This window comes from Chiloscyllium plagiosum, unplaced genomic scaffold (genome assembly GCF_037043375.1).
Source record: "Chiloscyllium plagiosum isolate Xiang-an unplaced genomic scaffold, Cpla_swu_hap1 HiC_scaffold_11, whole genome shotgun sequence".
Lineage (NCBI taxonomy): Eukaryota > Metazoa > Chordata > Chondrichthyes > Orectolobiformes > Hemiscylliidae > Chiloscyllium > Chiloscyllium plagiosum.
The window spans coordinates 17,550,011-17,569,628 of record NW_028270149.1 but is presented as its reverse complement, the minus strand read 5'-3'; the positions used below and the strand labels follow the sequence as shown (position 1 = coordinate 17,569,628).

General features: G+C 43.5%; 1 protein-coding gene across 2 annotated transcripts in view; it reads left to right on the top strand.

Annotated features, from left to right (window-relative positions):
- mtm1 (myotubularin 1) overlaps nucleotides 1–19,618 on the top strand; it is a 160,614-nt gene that overhangs the window by 66,358 nt on the left and 74,638 nt on the right. For both annotated transcript variants that reach the window (XM_043705113.2, XM_043705109.2), the window contains one exon: nucleotides 9,136–9,246. In XM_043705113.2, coding sequence (XP_043561048.1) covers nucleotides 9,136–9,246 — 111 coding nt within the window. The remainder of the gene's footprint in view (nucleotides 1–9,135; nucleotides 9,247–19,618) is intronic.

The window sequence follows — 19,618 nt, the reverse complement described above, 5'->3', positions numbered from 1 at the left end:
GGAAAGTTCAACAACAGTGTTTTCCTCTGGTATCCACTTGCTCCTCTGCACATGAGGTAGCCAGTTAAATGAACATCAAGGAAATCTTGGATAATTTTACCCCTTCCTCCCCTTGCCAACATGTTTAGTTTCTACATTTAAGAAAGTCGATGGCAAGCTTTTGGCTCTGGCAAAGTTTGGCTCAGAGCTGAAAATGTGTTGCTGGAAAAGCGCAGCAGGTCAGGCAGCATCCAGGGAACAGGAGAATCGACGTTTCGGGCACAGGAATGCCCGAAACGTCGATTCTCCTGTTCCCTAGATGCTGCCTGACCTGCTGCACTTTTCCAGCAACACATTTTCAGCTCTGATCTCCAGCATCTGCAGTCCGCACTTTCTCCTCAAAGTTTGGCTCAAGCAGGTAAAAAGACTGAACGCTGTAAGAGAAGTTCCTTACTTTGGGGAGAAAGCCTTGTTTGAGTTGTTTCCTTCCCGGGGATGGGCAGACTGGTTTAGAGATGAGACAAATATGTGCATGATATTTTTTTCTTTTAAAGCTCACCACATTGTTACCATGGTACCGACAAAAGTAATGCTTTGTGTTTTAATCTGGGACATTCAAGATATTGTAAGTGTTAGGAAATATTGAGATTGGCCCTAGTTCTGCAATGTTTTTCCATCTTCAGTGTAACCATAAACTTGAACAGCAAATGTAATGCCTGAAACAGATAATTATGTCTGTCGGAAGGATTTTGCTCGAGTACAGCTCTATTTTTCAGAACTAAGTGTATTTAGTTTTTTTTGCTTTGTGGTAAACTATTAGCATAGACAGTGTAGATGGGAAGAGACTTTCCCCTGTGGTGAAGGGTTGAATGACCAGGGGACAGAGATTTATGGTAAGGGGCAGAAAGTTTAGAGGAGATAGGAGAAAAAAGATTGTACCTAACAGGTAGTGGGAATCTGGAACTCGCTACCCGTAAGGGTGGTAGAGGCAGTAACTCAGTCAAAATTTTAGTATTTAGATGTACACTTGTAATACCAACGCATACAAGGCTGTGGGTGAAGTGCTGGAAAATGAGATTAGAATAGTTAGATGGTGGTTTTTGTCCAGCGCAGACTTGATCGGCCAAATGGCCTTTATCTGTGCTGTAGATCTGTACGATTAATATTCTGGATTAGTGGTGCTGGAAGAGCACAGCAGTTCAGGCAGCATCTGAGGACTTCAATTTTACTGGAAAGACAGAATTGAAAGTTTACTAGAATTCCCTATTTATTGCATAAGTGTATTCTAAAATCCCTTAGCCCCTGAATAGTTCTATGCTGCCTATGAATAACCACATCTGGCATATTGTAATGAAAAGCAAGTCAAACTACCTGTGTTGCTACTGCAGGAACAAATATTCAATTCCAGAATAGTTATAAAAGCTCCAAAACATTGTATAAATGCATCATAAACTAATGCACATTTCTGTCCTCTTATTAAAGTCCCACTGTTGCCCTCTGGTATCTTACCTAATTCACCATTATTCATACAAACCAACAGGGTCAACGGGCTATTTGCTTGAGGGTATTGGTGTAAGACAGTTCCTGACCCTACCCAACATCCACTTCCATCATGGATTACTTAGCAATGATTGTGTGAAGGTGTCACATCGAATTCTGCCTCCCTAAACAAAACTGATGCTATGACCACATTAAAACCAGATGACCTGACACAGAATTGGAACTACCCTAGCCTATAGCTCGTTGGATACTGACAAAGCTCAGGCATTTCTGAAGCCACTTTTGTTTAGGTTTTGTATTTCAATTTGAAATTTATTCAAAAATGTCACGTCTGAGTTGCTGCAGAACCTTTTTTAGACTGTCAAATTCTTCCTTAGAGAGATTAGTCGCACTTATGGCATGTGTATTTAACTGTTTTAAAAAAAAAATTAAGTTCTGGGTAAATTTTGCCTTTTGGAAGATTATTAACTTTGAAAGTAACTTATGGCTTACTAAGTACTTCAGGATAGACGAAACATGCAAGGCACTTGTGTAAATTTGTTTTTAAAAACTATTCCACTTTGGTCAGCCTTGCAGTTGATATCCTAATGAATGGCCTTGAATGGTCAACCGGAACTCTAAATCGTTATAAGGCCTTGGTGATGTGATTTATTTGCTAGTTTATGCTTAAAAGAATACAGATAATATTACATTGAGAAATGCTGGCTCTTAAATTCATTACTTAATTTAACCTTCTGTTTGGAGAATTTTTGCTTCTGTAATGTTTCCTTTCTGATGGTCACCCAACTTTAAACGTTAAGAGCTGAAGGGAAGGTTTCAGCTTTTTAGAGATTCCAAATTGATTTCTGTAGTGGAAAACGTTTTACCACTCAAAGATATTTTCTTGACCACTCCCAATTCTCTCCACCCATCTTATTAATTCATATTTTTCCGCTATGAACAAACTTAGATTGGGAAGGCAAATAAAGGAAAAAGAAAGCAAGACATTGATCATGAGCAGTGTTACTCATCCTTTTTTGTTTCGATGTTATTTCATGTGTAAAACAAAAGCCACCTACCTGAACAGTGTGCTGAAAGGTAGCAACTCAAATAAACAACAGTCATGTTGGATGGCACATGAGCAACAAATAAATGGGACTCTGTTATCTTTACACACTTTATCCACCTGACCTCACCATTATAAATTCTTTAGTCACGAAGGCAGTCCAGCCTCTGTCTTCCCTCTTAGTTTTTACACGCTCAAAGGGAGAGTGAGGCCTGCAGATGCTGGAGAGTCAGAGTCGAAAGGGATGGCACTGGAAAAAGCACACCGGTCAGGCATCCGAGGAGCAAGAGAGTCAATGTTTCGGACATAAGCCCGTCATCACGACTTTGGAGGGAGAAGGGGGCTGAGAGACAAATATGGGATTTGGGTTGCGGGGGTGGGGCAGGTAAGTGCGGTAGTGATAGGTGAATGCAGGATGCAGGTGGGAGGTGATTGTGAAAGATCAATGGGAAGGGTGGAGTGGATAGGTGGGAAGGAAGATGGACAGGTAGGTCAATTCAAGAGGGCAGGTCCGATTTGGAGGGTTGGATCTGGGATGAGGTGAGGAGATTTGGAAACTAATGAAGGCAATGTTGATGCCATTGATATCACCTACCTTCCCACCGCCCCCCCCCCCCCCCCCCCCCCCACACCCAGCCCGACTCAGACCCCCTATTTGTCTCTCAGCCCCCTACTCCCTCCACATTTGTGATGACGGGCTTCTGCCCAAAACATTGACTCACCTGCTCCCCGGATGCCTGACCTGCTGTGCTTTTTACAGTACCATGAGGAGAAAGTGAGGTCTGGAGATCAGAGCTGAAAATGTGTTGCTGGAAAAGCGCAGCAGGTCAGGCAGCATCCAAGGAACAGGAGAATCCACGTTTCGGGCATAAACCCTTCAGGAATGAGGAAAGTTTGTCCAGCAGGCTAAGATAAAAGGTAGGGAGGAGGGACTTGGGGGAGGGGCGTCGGAAATGTGATAGGTGGAAAGAAGTCAAGGTGAGGGTGATAGGTCAGACTGGGGTGGGGGCGGAGAGGTCAGGAAGAAGATTGCAGATTAGGAAGGCGGTGCTGAATTCGATGGATTTGACCGAGACAAGGTGGGGGGAGGGGAAATGAGGAAACTGGTGAAATCCAAGTTCATCCCTTGTGCTTGGAGGGTTCCTAGGCGGAAGATGAGGCGCTCTTCCTCCAACTGTCGTGTTGTTGTGGTCTGGTGATGGAGGAGTCCAAAGACATGCATATCCTTGGTGGAGTGGGAGGGGGAGTTGAAGTGTTGAGCCACAGGGTGGTTGGGTTGATTGGTCCGGGTGTCCCAGAGGTGTTCTCTGAAACGCTCTGCAAGTAGGCGGCCTGTCTCCCCAATATAGAGGAGGCCACATCGGGTGCAGAGGATGCAATAGATGATGTGTGTGGAGGTGCAGGTGAATCTGTGGCGGGTATGGAAGTTTCCTTTGGGGCCTTGGAGGGAGGTGAGGGGGGAGGTGTGGGCGCAAGTCTTGCACCTCCTGCGGTTGCAGGGGAAGGTGCCGGGAGTGGAGGTTGGGTTGGTGGGGGGTGTGGATCTGACGAGGGAGTCACGGAGGGAGTGGTCTTTACGGAATGCTGATGGGGAGGGGAGGGAAATATATCCTTGGTGGTGGGGTCCGTTTGGAGGTGGCAGAAATGACGGCGGATGATGTGCTATACATGGAGATTGGTGGGGTGGTAGGTGAGGACCAGTGGGGTTCTGTCCTGGTGGCGGTTGGAGGGGCGGGGCTCAAGGGCGGAGGAGCAGAAAGTGGAAGAGATGCGGTGGAGGGCATCGTCAACCACGTCGGGGGGGAAATTGCGGTCCTTGAAGAAGGAGGCCATCTGGGTTGTGCGTTTTTGGAACTGGTCCTCCTGGGAGCAGATGCGGCGGAGACGAAGGAATTGGGAGAATGGGATGGCGTTTTTACAGGGGGCAGGGTGGGAGGAGGTGTAGTCCAGGTAGCAGGACTATTGTATATTAGCTGCGATATTAACTTCATAGCCAACTGCCGCCGCGATATTAACTTCATAGCCAACTGCCGCCGCGATATTAACCGCCACCTGAACTCCCCCACCCCTCTCACCCACTCCAACCTCTCACCTTCGGAACGCGCAGCCCTCCACTCCCTCCGTTGCAACCCCAACCTCACTATCAAACCAGCTGACAAGGGAGGCGCGGTAGTAGTTTGGCGCACCGACCTCTACACCGCTGAGGCCAAATGCCAGCTCGCAGATACCTCCTCCTACTGCCCCCTTGACCATGACCCCACTCCCCACCACCAAACGATCATCTCCCAGACCATCCATAACCTCATCACCTCAGGGGATCTCCCATCCACCGCCTCTAACCTCATAGTCCCACAACCCCGCACCGCCCGCTTCTACCTCCTGCCCAAAATCCACAAACCTGACTGCTCCAGCTGACCCATTGTCTCCGCCTGCTCCTGCCCCACCAAACTCATCTCCGCATACCTTGACACCGTCCTGTCCCCCTTAGTCCAAGAACTCCCCACCTACGTTCGGGACACCACCCACGCCCTCCACCTCCTCCAGGATTTCCGCTTCCCCGGTCCCCAACGCCTTATTTTCACCATGGACATCCAGTCCCTGTACACCTCCATCCCCCATCACAAAGGACTCAAAGCCCTCCGCTTCTTACTTTCCCGCCATACCGACCAGTACCCTTCCACTGACGCCCTCCTTCGACTGACTGAACTGGTCCTCACCCTGAACAACTTCTCTTTCCAATCCTCCCACTTCCTCCAAACCAAAGGAGTAGCCATGGGCACCCGCATGGGCCCCAGTTATGCCTGCCTCTTCGTAGGATATGTGGAACAGTCCATCTTCTGCAGCTACACTGGCCCCACCCCCCACCTTTTCCTCCGCTACATCGATGACTGTATCGGCGCCGCCTCATGCTCCCACGAGGAGGTTGAACAGTTCATCCACTTCACCAACACCTTCCACCCCGACCTCAAATTCATCTGGACAGTCTCAGATTCCTCCCTCCCCTTCCTCGACCTTTCTATTTCTATCTCAGGCAACCGAATCAACATGGACATCTACTACAAACCGACCGACTCCCACAGCTACCTGGACTACACCTCCTCCCACCCTGCCCCCTGTAAAAACGCCATCCCATTCTCCAAATTCCTTTGTCTCCGCCGCATCTGCTCCCAGGAGGACCAGTTCCAAAAACGTACAACCCAGATGGCCTCCTTCTTCAAGGACCGCAATTTCCCCCCCGACGTGGTCGACGATGCCCTCCACCGCATCTCTTCCACTTTCTGCTCCTCCGCCCTTGAGCCCCGCCTCTCCAACCGCCACCAGGACAGAACCCCACTGTCCTCACCTACCACCCCACCCATTTCCATGTATAGCGCATCATCCGCCTCATTTCCGCCACCTCCAAACGGACCCCACCACCAAGGATATTTTTCCCTCCCCTCCCCTATCAGCATTCCGTAAAGACCACTCCCTCCGTGACTCCCTCGTCAGATCCACACCCCCCACCAACCCAACCTCCACTCCCGGCACCTTCCCCTGCAACCGCAGGAGGTGCAAGACTTGCGCCCACACCTCCCCCCTCACCTCCCTCCAAGGCCCCAAAGGAAACTTCCATACCCGCCACAGATTCACCTGCACCTCCACACACATCATCTATTGCATCCTCTGCACCCGATGTGGCCTCCTCTATATTGGGGAGACAGGCCGCCTACTTGCAGAGCGTTTCAGAGAACACCTCTGGGACACCCGGACCAACCAACCCAACCACCCTGTAGCTCAACATTTCAATTCCCCCTCCCACTCCACCAAGGATATGCATGTCTTTGGACTCCTCCATCACCAGACCACAACAACACGACAGTTGGAGGAAGAGCGCCTCATCTTCCGCCTAGGAACCCTCCAAGCACAAGGGATGAACTCGGATTTCACCAGTTTCTTCATTTCCCCTCCCCCCACCTTGTCTCAGTCAAATCCATCGAATTCAGCACGCCTTCCTAACCTGCAATCTTCTTCCTAACCTGCAATCTTCTTCCTGACCTCTCCGCCCCCACCCCAGTCTGACCTATCACCCTCACCTTGACCTCTTTCCACCTATCACATTTTCGATGCCCCTCCCCCAAGTCCCTCCTCCCTACCTTTTATCTTAGCCTGCTGGACAAACTTTCCTCATTCCTGAAGAAGGGCTTATGCCCGAAACGTGGATTCTCCTGTTCCCTGGATGCTGCCTAACCTGCTGCGCTTTTCCAGCAACACATTTTCAGCTTTTTACAGTACCACCCTTTTTAACACACTCAAAGGGCACAAGCCTTCAAACATGGCCTATCTGCCAATCTGAGAAGTGTATGGCCATGAACAAAAAGCTCTGAATGTGAGGTACAAGGAGAACATCTTCAGCAAAACTCTGAACTCAGCATGAAGATACTGAAGGAAAAAAGTGTTGCCGCAGGCCCAGTGTCTTGTTTCCAACCCCCTTTCTCTCACTCCCCTAAGACTACATGATGCGCACGTGCTCTCTATTGACTCATTTGCTTAGATATACCTTCCAATGTGTTTCTGTACATGGGTTGAAAATCTGACCTACGATCAATTTAACAACGCACGCATAGCTATAATTGGTCTGAAAGCCCATGTTTTCTTCTCTTAATACTAAATCTGATGCACACCCTGCTGCACGTTCTGAGAATAGCAGATCTTTTTCTTCTAATCCCTCTCAAGTTCATGTGGTATACTCGCTACCTACCTCAACTGCCTCATCTAATGAGAGAAAGTAAAAGCAAAATATGGTGAATGCTGGAAATCTGAAACAAACATAGAAAATTCTGGAGAAACTCAGGAGATCTGGCAGCATCTGTGGAAAGAGGAAGAATTAACTTTTCAATTCCTCTTTATAACTCTTTAGAATATTAACATGAACCTTTAATTCTGTTTTTTTTCTCTCTACGGATACTGCCAGACCTGCTGAATTTTTCCAGCATTTTCTGTCCGTTTTTTTATCAACAATGCAACTGGTTCCCAACTGGTAGAGGGTGATTCTGTTTGAGGGGAAAGAAAGCATACACCAATCTGGATAAACTCTGATTTTCCCATCCCCTGCACATATTTCAAGAAGCTGTAACTTGCTGTCTTTCACAGTTTAAAGGCATCCCAATAGGTTGTTCCATGCAATTTTAAAAAAATGTTACCAACAGATAGCCATAACAGACCAGGGATATATAGTGGAACTTGCACAAACACCATACAGATGATAACCAAACTTCAGAATGTTTATACTGAGTTTGTGTATCTCCGATTATTCAAATTGTATCAATACATACAGGAGGCAATGGATTGAATAAGCCATTGAACCTGTGAAACTTCTAGACACTATTTGAGAATCTTGTGTTAGGGTAAATGCAGGGTTCAATAAAATTGTCCTTTGCAGTTAGTGATAAAGTCTGAATTTTTCTGTTAGGTTTCCATGCATTCCTGTTTTGTATTCCAGAGAGGTGACTGGTGGTGATTTAACCTGAGGGTCACCAGATCTCAGGTGAGGGAAGAGAGGCTGAGAAGGAGACTCCTTCATGGTAATCTCAAACCAGTGATGAGAATTGAACCCATGCTTTTGGCATCATGCTGCTCTGTAAGCCAACTGAGCTAAACTGATTCCATGTAAGGGGCACAAAAGGAGGAAAATATGACTAGGTGTAGTAAACGTGAACGTTTTGAAACAAGTTATGCTGTAATGACAATAAGCGAATCTAGACTGGCCCAAATTCATGTCATAGCAACGCTGGTTCAATTGATCTTGGAATCTTAGCTTCTGCATATCTAAGACGTTCTCTGCAATTACACTATGAAAGAGTAGATTTCATTTTTTTAATCTTTTCAAGCCTTAATTCTCTGATACAATAGAAACAATCTTTACTTGTAGAAGCACCATAGCATTCCTTCTCACTGTTTCCTGCCTAAAGTTAGGTTAAAAACTATGCACTGTGCACTTGAGTGGTCATGCCTTTCTTTAAAATAAATTTTGTTGATTTCAGTTATTTGGTGAGACATGATACTGAATTGTGTATAAGAGGGAGCTGCAATTCCATCTGCTCCTCTATCTTACTTGCAAGTCCCAAAGAAAAAAAATTTCCCTGCTCTGCAAAATTTCTACTCCACTGGATATTGAAAGCTTGCTAAGATTTAGAAATTACTTCTTCATAACCTGCTGAAAATTGTCAATGTTAATGGAGATGAATAAAATATAAGGGTTTCATGCATTTCATAGGATCCCTTCTTTCCAATCTCCTAATTTCTTTCATTATTTCTCAATTTCTGGAAGTCTTTAAAAATACCAAGTTTTTTTATTTTGATGCAGAAATAGATTACCACAAGGTTAATAACTTGATGCAGTTAACAAGGCCATATTAGATGTCTTATTTCTTTAACTGTTTTATTTTGACTGAAGTTTTCATGGGCTTAGACAGATGCCTAATTGCATCTATAACGCGATCTAATCGTATTTCACTTACTTGAAGAGTAATTCGTTCCTAAAATATTTTAATTGAAGTTTTGTTGACTGAGGCAAATGACACAACTGAATGTATTAAAATCTTAAGCAATTATGTTCTCTTGCTTTTGCACAGGATCCCTCGATGACTCTTGACATCCCCCTGGGAGTGATCAGTCGAGTTGAAAAGATAGGTGGCCAGTCAAGTAGAGGTGAAAATTCCTATGGATTGGAAATAACTTGCAAAGTAAGGCTGTTTGAAAGATGAACTCTTGAGTAATTTCTGCATACACCTATCGAGTCTTGATTGCTAGCAACAAGCAGAGTTGCGTTTTTTGGGAGTCCTGCTTTCAGTTTGTTCCGGCTATACCTTCTCTTGTACAGAATCTAAGAAATGGGCAAAATACAGTTTATAAAGAGAAAGTTTAAGGGAACTTGTTGCAAATCCGTAAACAATTTGTAAGATATTTCTCAATTGGATAGAGGAAGCATGCATGCCTTGACCTAATGAATGATGAGCTCCCTCTGTTGATAGAATGGATAAATGTACCAGGTGGTCATTTGCTGTAAAGGTCAACAAGGTTGGATCCTTGGTGTATGTTGCTTAATAATAGAGGTAATGCAATTGTAAAACATGTTGAGCTGAGAAAGGGAAAGAATTCTCTGGGTTCCTGTTTCCTGCTTCAGAAGCAGGTTTGTGTAGGTGTCAGGTAAGTCGACTATTGAAGCAGCTAAAAGGTAGTAATTGAGACTGAAGTTCTTCAGGGCAAATAAATTGTATTGCAGATTCTTTTGGTGGATAGATAATTTCATCACAAAGTACAGATAATGGCTTTGAGATTTCTGTGCCTGATATTTGTTTTCAGGGCAAAGCAGAGCTGTGCAGGATGGCATAGAACCGTTCCATACTGCATGTATGTAAAGTGAAGTTGAAGTGCTTCCTGCTAGCTCTGAAGCTTGCCTGTCTCCCTTCCCATCACCCGTTGCCTCCTCCGCAACCCAAGATCTTGTCAGCGCATGACCTCTTGAAACTCTTTCTCACATAGAGTCATATAACACGGAAACCGACCCCTTGGTTCAGCTCATCCATGCCGACCAAGTTTCCCAAACTAAACCATTTGCCTGCATTCGGCCCAGATCCCTCTGAACCTTTTCTATTCGTGTACCTGTCCGAATATCTTCTAAATGTTGTAACTGTACTTGCATCTACCACTTTCTCTGGCAGTTCATTGCACATAGAAACAACCCTCAAGTGAAAAAGTTGCCCCTCAGGTCTCCTCTTAAATCTTTCTCCTCTTACCTTAGAAATATGCCCCCTTATTTTGAACTCATCCACCCTCGGGGAAAGATTTTTGCTATTTACTGTATATATGTCCCTCATGATTTTATAAACCTGTATAAGGTCATACACCCCTCGACCGCCAATGCTCCAGTGAAAAAGGTCCCAGCCTAGCCACCCTCTCCTTATAACTCAAGCCCTCATTCCCAGCAACATCCTAGTAAATCTTTTCTGAACCCTCTGAAATTTAATAATATCCTTCCTATAGCGAGGTGACCAGAACTGCACACAGTACTCCAAAAGTAGCCTCACCAGCTTCCTGTACAACCTCAACATGATCATAAGACCATGATGTCCCACCTCCTATGTCAATGGACTGAGCAATGAAGTCAAGTGCGCTAAATGCCTTCTTAACCATCCTGTCTACCTGCAACCAACTTTCAAAGAACTGTGTACCTGAATCCCTAGGTCTCTCTGTTCAATAATACTACCCAGGGATGTACCAATAACTGTACAAGTTCTGCCCTTATGTTGCATTTTGGTAAAATGAACATCACATTCATCCAAATTAAATTCCATCTGCAACTCCTCAGTCCGTTGGCCCAATTGATCAAGATCCTTTTGCAATCTTGGATAACCTTGTTCACTGTCAACAGGACCACTAATCTTGGTGTCATCCACAAACTTACTAGTCATGCCTCTTAAATTCTCATCGAACTCTTTTATACAAATGACAAACAACAGTGGACCTAACACTGAACCCGGGAGAACACTGCCAGTTATAGGCCTCCAGTCCGAAAAAACAACCCTCCACCATCACCCTCTTTCATCCTACTGTCAAGCAATTTTGTATCCAATTGGCAAAGTCTCCCTGAATCACATGAGTTGTAATTTTACTCATCAGTCTGACATTTGGAATCTTATCAAAGGCTTTACTAAAGACTACGTAGACAATGTCTGCTGTTCTGCCCTCAATCTTTTTGATTATGTCCTCAACACTCAAGTCAGTGAGACAGTTTCCCATGCACAAAGCTGTGCTGACTATTCCTAATCAGTTCTTGCCTCTCCAAATGCATGTAACTCCTATCTCTCAATCCCTTCCAACAACTTACCCACTGTTGATGTCAGATTCACCTGTCTATCATTCTCAGACTTTTCTGTACAGCCTTTCTTAAATAAAGGCATATTGTTAGCCACTCTCCAGTCTTCCAGCACCTTAGCAGGGATACAGTCTTGACGAAATCAAGATTGATGAAATTGATGTGCTGGAAATTTTGGGAAACATTAAGATTGATAAGTCCCCAGGGCCAGACCAGATTTATCCTAGGCCGCTCCGGGAAGCGAGAAAGGAGGTTACTAAGCCACTGGCGAGGATATTTGCCTCCTCACTCTCCAGGGGAGTTGTACCGGAGGATTGGAAGGAGGTGAATGTTCCTCTTTTCAAGAAGGGTAATAGGGAAATCCCTGGCAATTACAGATCAGTCTTACGTCTGTGGTCAGCAAGGTTTTGGAAAGAATTCTGAGGGATAGGATTTATGACTCTTTGGCATAATGTGATTAAAGGCAGTCAGCATGGCTTTGTGAGGGGCAGATCATGCTTCACTAATCTTATTGAGTTCTTTGAGGAGGTGACAGGTCGACGAAGGCCGAGCAGTGGATGTGGTGGATATGCACTTCAGCAAGGCATTTGATAAGGTTCCCCATGGTAGGCTCATTCATAAAGTCAGGAAGTATGGGAAACAGGGAGATTTGGCTATCTGGATTCAGAATTGGCTGGCTGACAGAAGGCCAAGAGTGGTTGTAGATGGAAAGTATTCTACCTGGAGGTCAGTGTTGAGTGGGGTCCCGCTGGGCTCTGTTCTTGGGCCTCTGCTCTTTGTAGTTTTTATGAATGACTTGGATGAGGAGGTTGAGGGGTGGGTTAGTAAATTTGCAGATGACACAAAGGTTGGAGGTGCCATCGATAATATTGAGGGCTACTGCAGGCTGCAGCGCGATGTAGACACGATGCAGAGCTGGGCTGAGAAATGGCCGATGGAGTTCAACCTGGATAAATGCGAAGTAATGCATTTTGGAAGGTCGAACTTGAATGCTGAATATAGGATTAAAGACAGGGCTTTTGGCAGTATGGAGGAACAGAGGGATCTGGCTGTGCAAGTACATAGATCCCTCAAAGTTGCCACCCAAGTGGATAGAGTTCTTAAGAAAGCAAATGGTGTTTTGGCTTTCGTTAACAGGGGAATTGCGTTTAAGAACCGCAAGGTTTAGCTACAGCTGTATAAGTCCTTGGTGAGACCACACTTGGAATATTGTGTCCAGTTCTGGTCGCCCTACTATAGGAAAGATACAGAGGCTTTGGAGAGGGTGCAAAGAAGGTTTACCAGGATGCTGCCTGGACTGGAGGGCTTGCCTTATGAAGAAAAGTTTGAATAAGCTCAGACCTTTCTCTCTGGAGAGAAGGAGGAAGAGAGGAGACCTGATCGAAGTATACACGGTAATGAGGGGCATGGATAGAGTCAATAGACAGAGACTTTTCCCCAGGGCAGGATTGACTGATATGCGGGGTCATAGATATAAGATATTAGGAGAAAGGTATAGAGGGGGCGTCAGAGGTAGGTTATTTACGCAGAGAGTTATGAATGCATGGAATGTGTTGCCAGATGTGGTGGTGGAAGCAGAGTCAGTGGGGACATTTAAGCGACTGCTGGACAGGCACATGGAGAGCAGTGAGTTGAGGGGTGCGTAGGTTAAGTTATTATATTTTACATTAGGATTAAACCTCGGCACAACATCGTGGGCCAAAGGGCCTGTTCTGTTTTGAAATCGCCTCAGGAACCTGCCAAACGTATTCCAAATCCTAACAACTCTCTGAATAAAGAAGTTTCTCTGTGTCTCACTCTTAACAATCTTGCTGAAATTCTAGATGACCTCTAGATACTGACGTACTTTGTGACATCAATTTTGAATGCAAATTTAATAGTGACGAAAGCTATTTTTAAAGAAACCTTCTTTTAAAAAATAGCACTGAATATCTCTGGTTGATCATCCACTTATGCAAATCTTTAAGCTATCGTTTTGGCTTCTATTAATGTCAAAAGCATTCCAGTCTTAACACTAGGAGATTGTGAATTTGTAGTGATGCATTTGAACATTGAATATAACTTTAAAAGTTGATACCAAGTTATTGTTCAAACATAAAGTTAAACCAACTTGAAGGAAGATTGCGGGAGAAGAGTAGTCTTGTTTAGCAAAGTTGTTATATAACTGCTTTGTGACAGTTTATATTGGACTCTAAAGAGCAAAAGGGAGTGCTGAATGGTTCTTACTGTGTACAGTGTATTTTTAAAGGACTTGTGAAGTTGCCATACCATGGAGAGACTGCCTTCTGTTCATTTCAACTGGAATCAACATGTTCTTAATTGGCTACAGATGAATTGTAAATAATTTCACTTGGTTTTAGTGGTAGATCCTGGAGAGAAATAGCTCACCTTCTTTTCACACTTTTTAAAAGTTAGAAGTAAATGTATCCTAAGACTCAAATTTACAAATGAGTAGAAAACAGGATGCAAGAAAACAGGGCAGCATGCAGTTTCAGCAGTCTGGTTTGTATCTCCTGGGACTTGCCTCATTTAACATCTGTGTGCTTGGAGTTGAAAATAGCTTTTTTTCACTATGCTGAACTGGTAAATGTGCAGTCTCATCTGTGGCAAGCTAAAGTATCTTTGCAGTCAGTGGTCCTGGGAAATATCAGTTCATGGCAAATTGAGTTAATTTTTTTGTATATTTCAAACAGATTCTTGCTGTGAAGTTCAACTAAGTTTTAAGTTATGCCAAGAATTTAATTTACATTGAAGAGACTGTCTACGTTTGCTTAGTGTACCAGCTGACTGAACTACAGTCTTTATAGTGCAGCTGTGTTTTTCTTAAAATCCTTAAAAAATAGTGTTCTACATGAATAAATATTGTGTTTTTCCCAGAGAGATCACACACAGGCCACTTAATGTCCCATTACATCTGTTGCCAGACAGTGTCCTACTGGAATCTGCTCGTATTTCATGTAATGTCTTAGTTTCTCCTTTGAATAATTAGTGCTGACATGTCACACACATTAACAATAGCTGTGTAATACAGATAAATGTGACTTGTAGGGAGCTACTTTGAAATTTTCTGTAGCGGAAGACATACTAACTGATTTATTATTTAATGTGAATTTACAGTGATGCATTTGAATATTGAATATAACTTAAAAGTTGCTATCAAATTCCGTAAACCTTTTTACTTTATTAAACTGACAATTAAGCATTCATTTCTTCTTCTGTCAATTGTGTTCCTTGTCCCCTTTTCCTAAGTGCTTTAAATCTTTGCAGATCTACACTCAGTTGGTAGGTGTTGTCCTCTAGTGTTCATACTGAATGTCATTAAGGTTTCAGTGTTGACATACTGGCATATGCTAACCTCAGTCATGTCCTCACAAGATATCTTCCAGCAGATAATGTGTTCTGGACAAGGGTCAGGAGTTGGGACCATGACTATCATCCTGCCTTATCCAGTGGTCTTGCAGCATCCTGGTTAACATCAGCTATGGGAGATGGTGGGCATAGTGGTAATGCCACTGAACAAATAATCCAAAACAAAAGCAGAACTTTCTGGAGAAACAAAGGTGTGGCAATACTTTAGATTTAGATTACTTACCTTTAGATTACTTAGTATGGAAACAGGCCCTTCGGCCCAACAAGTCCACACTGACCCGCCGAAGCGCAATCCACCCAGACCCATTCCCCTACATTTACCCCTTCACCTAACACTATGGGCAATTTAGCATGGCCAATTCACCTAACCTGCACATCTTTGGACTGTGGGAGGAAACCGGAGCACCAAGAGGAAACCACACAGGCATGGGGAGAATGTGCAAACTCCACACAGTCAGTCGCCTGTCAGTCTACCTTTGTAGAGAGAACATTTTTAGTCCAATGACCCTTCTTCAGAACTGATAGCATGTAGGAAAAAGTGGTAATTATCATGATGACAGGTGATCCCATCACCCCTAATCCCATCATTCTCCATACACTTTCAGTGGGCTTTTCCACAAAAAATTCCAGTCAACCAACTGTTTAGAATCTCTCTCGAACACTTGGTCCATTTCAAGGGGTCAACTAAATGTGTAGCTCCTTAATAATAATAAGCTGGAATTTTTTTTCAGTAAAATGTAGGGGTTTGAGGTTTATAGAGGTTTATAAACGCATGAGGGGCATAGCTAAGGTGAAATGTAAAGGTTCTTTGGCCAAAGTTGAGGAGTTCAAAACCAGAGAGCACAATTTTAAGGTGAGAGGAGAAAAATTTAAAAGGGACCTGAGGGCCAACGTTCTCACTGACGGTGGTTCATATGTAGAATGAACTGCCAGAGGAAGTGGTAGATGCATGAGCAGTTACAACATTTAAAAGATATTTGGATAGATACATGAATAGGAAAGGTTTAGAGGGATATGGGCTAAATGCAGGCAAATGTAACTGGTTTAGTTTGGGGAACTTGGTTGGCATGGCTAAGTTGGTCAGAAGGATCTGTTTCCGTGCAATATGACTCTGTGACTCTTTAATAACAGCTTTACAGAATCTTTGTTGCAAGATGACCAAAGCTCGAAACTAGATATTTCAGGTTACTTGACATTTTGATAAGACAAACAGAAGGCAAAAGGACTGACTGTTCCTGATAATGGGAGAAAGGATCTTATCTAAGAAGACAAGGAAGTAAAATTATGGATAGAGATATGGAATAGGGCAGAATACTTGTGGGAGAAATTTACTGACTCCCCTACACTATCAGTAGCATTGGACAAAGTATTTATTAGCAATGAGTTGGAGTTTGTAACAAAAGATTGTGGAGGATTTTAATCATATAAACTGGACGTACCAAAGTGATACAAGTAATCTGGAGGGTGCTTGTGAGACAAACTCAGAACAATATGTTGTGGAGTCAACCAGGGGTAAGGCTATGTTAAATTCTGTATTGAGTAGTGAGGTATGATTAGTTAGTAACCCTGTAGTGTAGGATCCAAGGGGACAGGCGATTGTGACACCATGGAAATTTAATTTAGACAAACACATGTCTATGAAAAATAAATTGTGAAAAGCATAGAGTCATAGAGATGTACAGCATGGAAACAGGCCCTTCAGTCCAACCTGTCCATGCCGACCAGATATTCCAACCCAATCTAGTCCCACCTGTCAGCACCCGATCCATATCCCTCCAAAACCTTCCTATTCATATACCCATCCAAATGCCTCTTAAATGTTGCAATTGTACCAGCCTCCTCCACATCCTCTGGCAGCTCATTCCATACACGTACCACCCTCTGCGTGTAAAAGTTGCCCTTTAGGTCTCCTTTATATCTTTCCCCTCTCACCCTAAACCTATGCCCTCTAGTTCTGGACTCCCTGACCCCAGGGAAAAGACTTTGTCTATTTATCCTATCCATTCCCCTCAATTTTGTAAATCTCTATAAGGACACCACTCAGCCTCAGCTGCTCCAGGGAAAACAGCCCCAGCCTGTTCTGCCTCTGCCTACAGCTCAAATCGTCCAACCCTGGCAACATCCTTGTAAATCTTTTCTGAACCATTCCAAGTTTCACAACATCTTTCTGATGGGAAGGAGACCAGAATTGCACGCAATATTCCAACAGTGGCGTAACCAATGTCCTGTACAGCCGCAACGTGACCTCCCAACCCCTGTGCACAAACTAGATTGAGTTTTTTGAAGAAGTAACAAAAAAGATTGATGAGGGCAGAGCAGTAGATGTGATCTATATGGACTTCAGTAAGGTGTTCGACAAAGTTCCCCATGGGAGACTGATTAGCAAGGTTAGATCTCATGGAATATAGGGAGAAGTAGCCATTTGGATACAGAACTGGCACAAAGGTAGAAGACAGAGGGTGGTGGTGGAGGGTTATTTTTCAGACTGGAGGCCTGTGGCCAGTGGAATGCCACAAGGATCGGTGCTGGGTCCTCTATTTTTTGTCATTTACATAAATGATTTGGATGGGAGCATAAGAGGTACAATTAGTAAGTTTGCAGATGACACCAAAATTGGAGGTGTAGTGGACAGCGAAGAGGGTTACATCAGATTACAACAGGATCTGGACCAGATGGGCCAATGGGCTGAGAAGTGGCAGATGGAGTTTAATTCAGATAAATGTGAGGTGTTGCATTTTGGGAAAGCAAATCTTAGCAGGACTTATACACTTAATGGTAAGGGCCTAGGGAGTGTTGCTGAAAAGAGACCTTGGAGTGCAGGTTCATAGCTCCTTGAAAGTGGAGTCGCAGGTAGATGGAATAGTGAAGAAGGCGTTTGGTATGCTTTCCTTTATTGGTCAGAGTATTAAGTACAATGGGAAATAATGAAAGGAATCATTTATAGTTTGCAACAGAAACATGTTTTATTGAGTAACAAACTCCTCGCATGCCAAGTGATAAATTTGAAGCTAACTGAAGATGTTCAGGATAGTTTTAGAATTAAAAAAGATGCTTAGAATGTTGCAATGAATAATCGTAAATGTAAGACATGGAATTTTAGAAACAGGTCAATCAAAAAGTGCTGAGAAGGGGAAAATAGAGTTAGAGTAAGCTAGCTACAAATACAAAGAGAGATTGAATTTCTCCAAATATGTATAAAGGGCAAGAGTAGCAATGTACAGGTTAGCGTATTAGAGGCTAAGGTGGGGAAGAAGGAAATGATAATGCACTAAATACATACTTTGCATTCGTCTTCACAGTTGAAGATGCAAAAAGCTTACCAAAGATGGTACGGAACAAAGGGACCAAAATAAACTAAGAACCTTAACTAACTCTGATAGCTTTGAGAATTACTGGAGAAACCACAGAAATTTAAAAATCTATTGGATTTGATGCCTGCACCTTAGGGTTCTTAAAAAGGTGGCATCAGAAATTAGTTCCAATGGTTGTGAGCTTTTAAAATTTCTTAGATTCTATACCAGCCCCAATGGGTTTTAAGGTGACCATACGATATCGGAGCAAAATCAGGCTATTCAGCCCGAGTCTGCTTGCCATTCAGTCATGGCTGATCTGTTTCTCAACTCCATTCTCCTGCCTTCTCCCTGTAACCCTTGATCCCCTTACTAATAAAGAACCTATCTATCTTTGTCTTAAATGTACTCAATGACTTGGCCTTCACAGCCCTCTACATCAATGAGTTCCACAGATTCACCACCTTCTGAGGAGGAAGAAATTCCTCCTCATCTCAGTTTTAATGAATCAGCCCCTCACTCTGAGGCTGTGCTCTTGGTTCCTAGTCACTTCCACTAGTGGAAACATCATCTTCACCTCATTGTATTCAGGCCTCTGTGTTGCACAGAGGGGAGAGAGAGAGAGAGAACCATTAACCTGACAACTAAGATGTTACAGTCAAAAATCATATGATCAGACAGTCAGCATGAGAAGGGTAAATCATATTTGGCAAATTTTACAACACTTTTTGATAACATAATTGGCAAAGTAAATAAAGAGGAGCCAGTAGATGAAATGCATTTAGATTTTCAAAGGATACTGAAAAAGATGCGAGAAAGGATTCTGGGTAATCCAAAATGGAGGATGGGAAAAATTTCTGGCTGTAACAGCTGCACCTTTTTTGAGGTATTTTAGGTGCTGGAGGTGATTTCCTCGAAATCTGGGAGCAGCAATTACTGTTTTATAAGCTGTTGCATTGTTTTGGAACTTAGGGGGAAAAAAAAGTCAAAACAACAGCAGTTTTAAAAGGGAGAAGAGCAGACGAAGGAAGCTCCTGGTAAGGTCAGTGCAAGAGAGAGAGAGAGAAAGAAACTGACACTGCCTTTGATGTTTGAATTCATGGATCACTGAACATCTGAGTGCCCCTGGGAAAATGCACAAACAATGAAATCACAACTGATCTTGGAGGAACTGTTGGGTGAAGTTCACAGCACACAAGCAGATAAGTGTATTGTTGTTTTAAGTGTGACCTACAGAAAGTCTGCAGCAGTGAGTAGAGTAGGTTCTTTCTTGATTATATGTTTTTGGAGATATGTCTCTTGATTAAACTTAACATATAAGCCATAACTATTAATTTAACCTGGGGCAGTGTTTGTAGAGGAATAAGACGGTGTTATTTTCTGGGTCTGTAAAATGTGAAGGAGCAAAAATGGCCTTTAATAGTGTGATATATATTTGTCAGATGTGGGAGTTTAAAGAGAGTTTAAGGGTTACAGCCGATTATATCTGCCATAGATGCTGTTGCTTGCGAATCTTATCAGATCGAATGGATTGGTTGGAGAGACAGATAGAAGCAATGAGGAATTTGCAACAACAACAGT